The following is a 1740-nucleotide window of genomic DNA, read 5'->3' on the forward strand; positions in this document are numbered from 1 at the left end:
AAAACAATTGTGAGGTGTACTATGACTAGAGAAGAGTACATAACACATATAGAGGGTATAAAAGGTACATACACACACATACAGATATACACATGTATATGTATATATAACCAAACCAAAACCAAACCCAGTGCCGTTGAGTCGATTCCAACACATAGAACTGCCCCATAGAGTTTCCAAGGAGCGCCTGGTGGATTCAAACTGCCGACCCTTTGGTTAGCAGCCTTAGCACTTAACCACCATGCCACCAGGGTTTCCACATGTATATACAGAGAACTTAAAAACAGTAAAGTGAATTTTGTGTAACAATCAACCATGTTAAAAACCATGGCTAATAGAACTTATGTCTTTGCTTGCACACAGACTATTAGATGATGATTACGATTATGACTAGTTCAAAGATGAATATGTGATTTCCGGATTACTCTAGAATCCATAACAAATGTTTTCATTCATAAAGCTGCCCTAGGGCAGGGCTGGTTCCTGAATAGGTGGCAGCAGTGTTTCACCCCATCCCGCAGGACTTCTACAACTTTGTCATTCCGGAAGGTGAAGATGAAAGGGTTGAGGAAAGGAGTTACTACGGCAACCATCAGGGAAACAACCCTGTTGTACTCAGACGCCTGTGTTTGCTTGGGTTTCACATAGAGGAAGAAGCAGGTGCCATAGCCAATGACAACAAAAGTGAAGTGTGAGGCACAAGTGGAGAAGGCTTTCCTCCTGCCAGAGGCTAAAGGAATCTTGAGGATGGTGGAGATGATATAGGTGTAGGAGATAATTGTAGGGATCAAAGAGCCAACAATAATGAAAACAGCCATTAAGAAGAAGATGAACTCTGTGAACAGAGTGTCATCACAAGATAGTTTGAGCAATTGTCCTCTGTCACAGAAAAAATTGTTCACCATGTTGGGTTTGCAGAAGGTAAACTGAAATGTAGGATAGACGGGCCAGATCTGAAGAAGGAACCCAAACACCCATGACACAATCACTACCCAGGTGCAGGTGCAGCTGTTCATGATGATGTTGTACCTCAAAGGGTTACAGACAGCTACATAACGGTCCACAGCCATCACTCCCATTAACGAAAACTCTGTGGTCCCCAAAGCAAGGTATAAGAAGAGCTGAGCAACACAGGCAGTCAGGGATATTGTCTGCATCCCAGGGAGCAGAAGCCCCCAGAGCATCACGGGAACAACAATGGATGTGGTCAGGATCTCCAGGACAGCGAGATGGCTGAGGAAGAAGTACATGGGGGACTGCAGACGCTTATCCACACAGACAATCATGATGATGACCGAGTTTCCCATTAATGCCACTGAGTAGAGGAACAAGAAGGTGGCAAAAAGGACATGGTGTAGTTCTTGGGAGCCAGGGAAGCCAAGGAGATAAAATTCAGTGGTACTGGAGTAGTTCCCCAACATTGATTCTTCTCTTGCTCCTTGTGAAATCTAGAAAGCAAAGAACAGACAATGCTGCTTCTGGTCTGAAAGAGATAGAGGTATCTCCAGGTTGAGAGAATATTCGTCTCCTGCTTCCAGGCTCCACAATCTGATCTACTACTCTCTGCACAAGGTTGGTGCTAGATATTTTAAGAGGAGTCTATGTAATACATACAGATAAAAGTCCAAAAAGATGAGCCCAAACCATAGGCAAGAAAGCCCCCACCCAGCATGTACCCCTCCCTGGACATCCTGCCTCCACCTCCATGTCTAACCCCTGACCACAGCATGCTTATTTACC

At 44.5% G+C, this 1740-nt stretch overlaps 1 protein-coding gene across 1 annotated transcript; it reads right to left on the reverse strand.

Moving 5' to 3' along the window:
• Positions 1 to 452: 452 nt before the first annotated feature.
• LOC126082205 (olfactory receptor 9A4-like) lies at positions 453 to 1421 on the reverse strand. Its single transcript, XM_049894600.1, has one exon. The coding sequence runs from the start codon at positions 1419 to 1421 to the stop codon at positions 453 to 455; it is 969 nt and encodes a 322-aa protein (XP_049750557.1).
• Between the last annotated feature and the right edge of the window lie 319 nt (positions 1422 to 1740).

The sequence above is a fragment of the Elephas maximus genome, chromosome 8 (genome assembly GCF_024166365.1).
Source record: "Elephas maximus indicus isolate mEleMax1 chromosome 8, mEleMax1 primary haplotype, whole genome shotgun sequence".
Taxonomy (NCBI): domain Eukaryota; kingdom Metazoa; phylum Chordata; class Mammalia; order Proboscidea; family Elephantidae; genus Elephas; species Elephas maximus.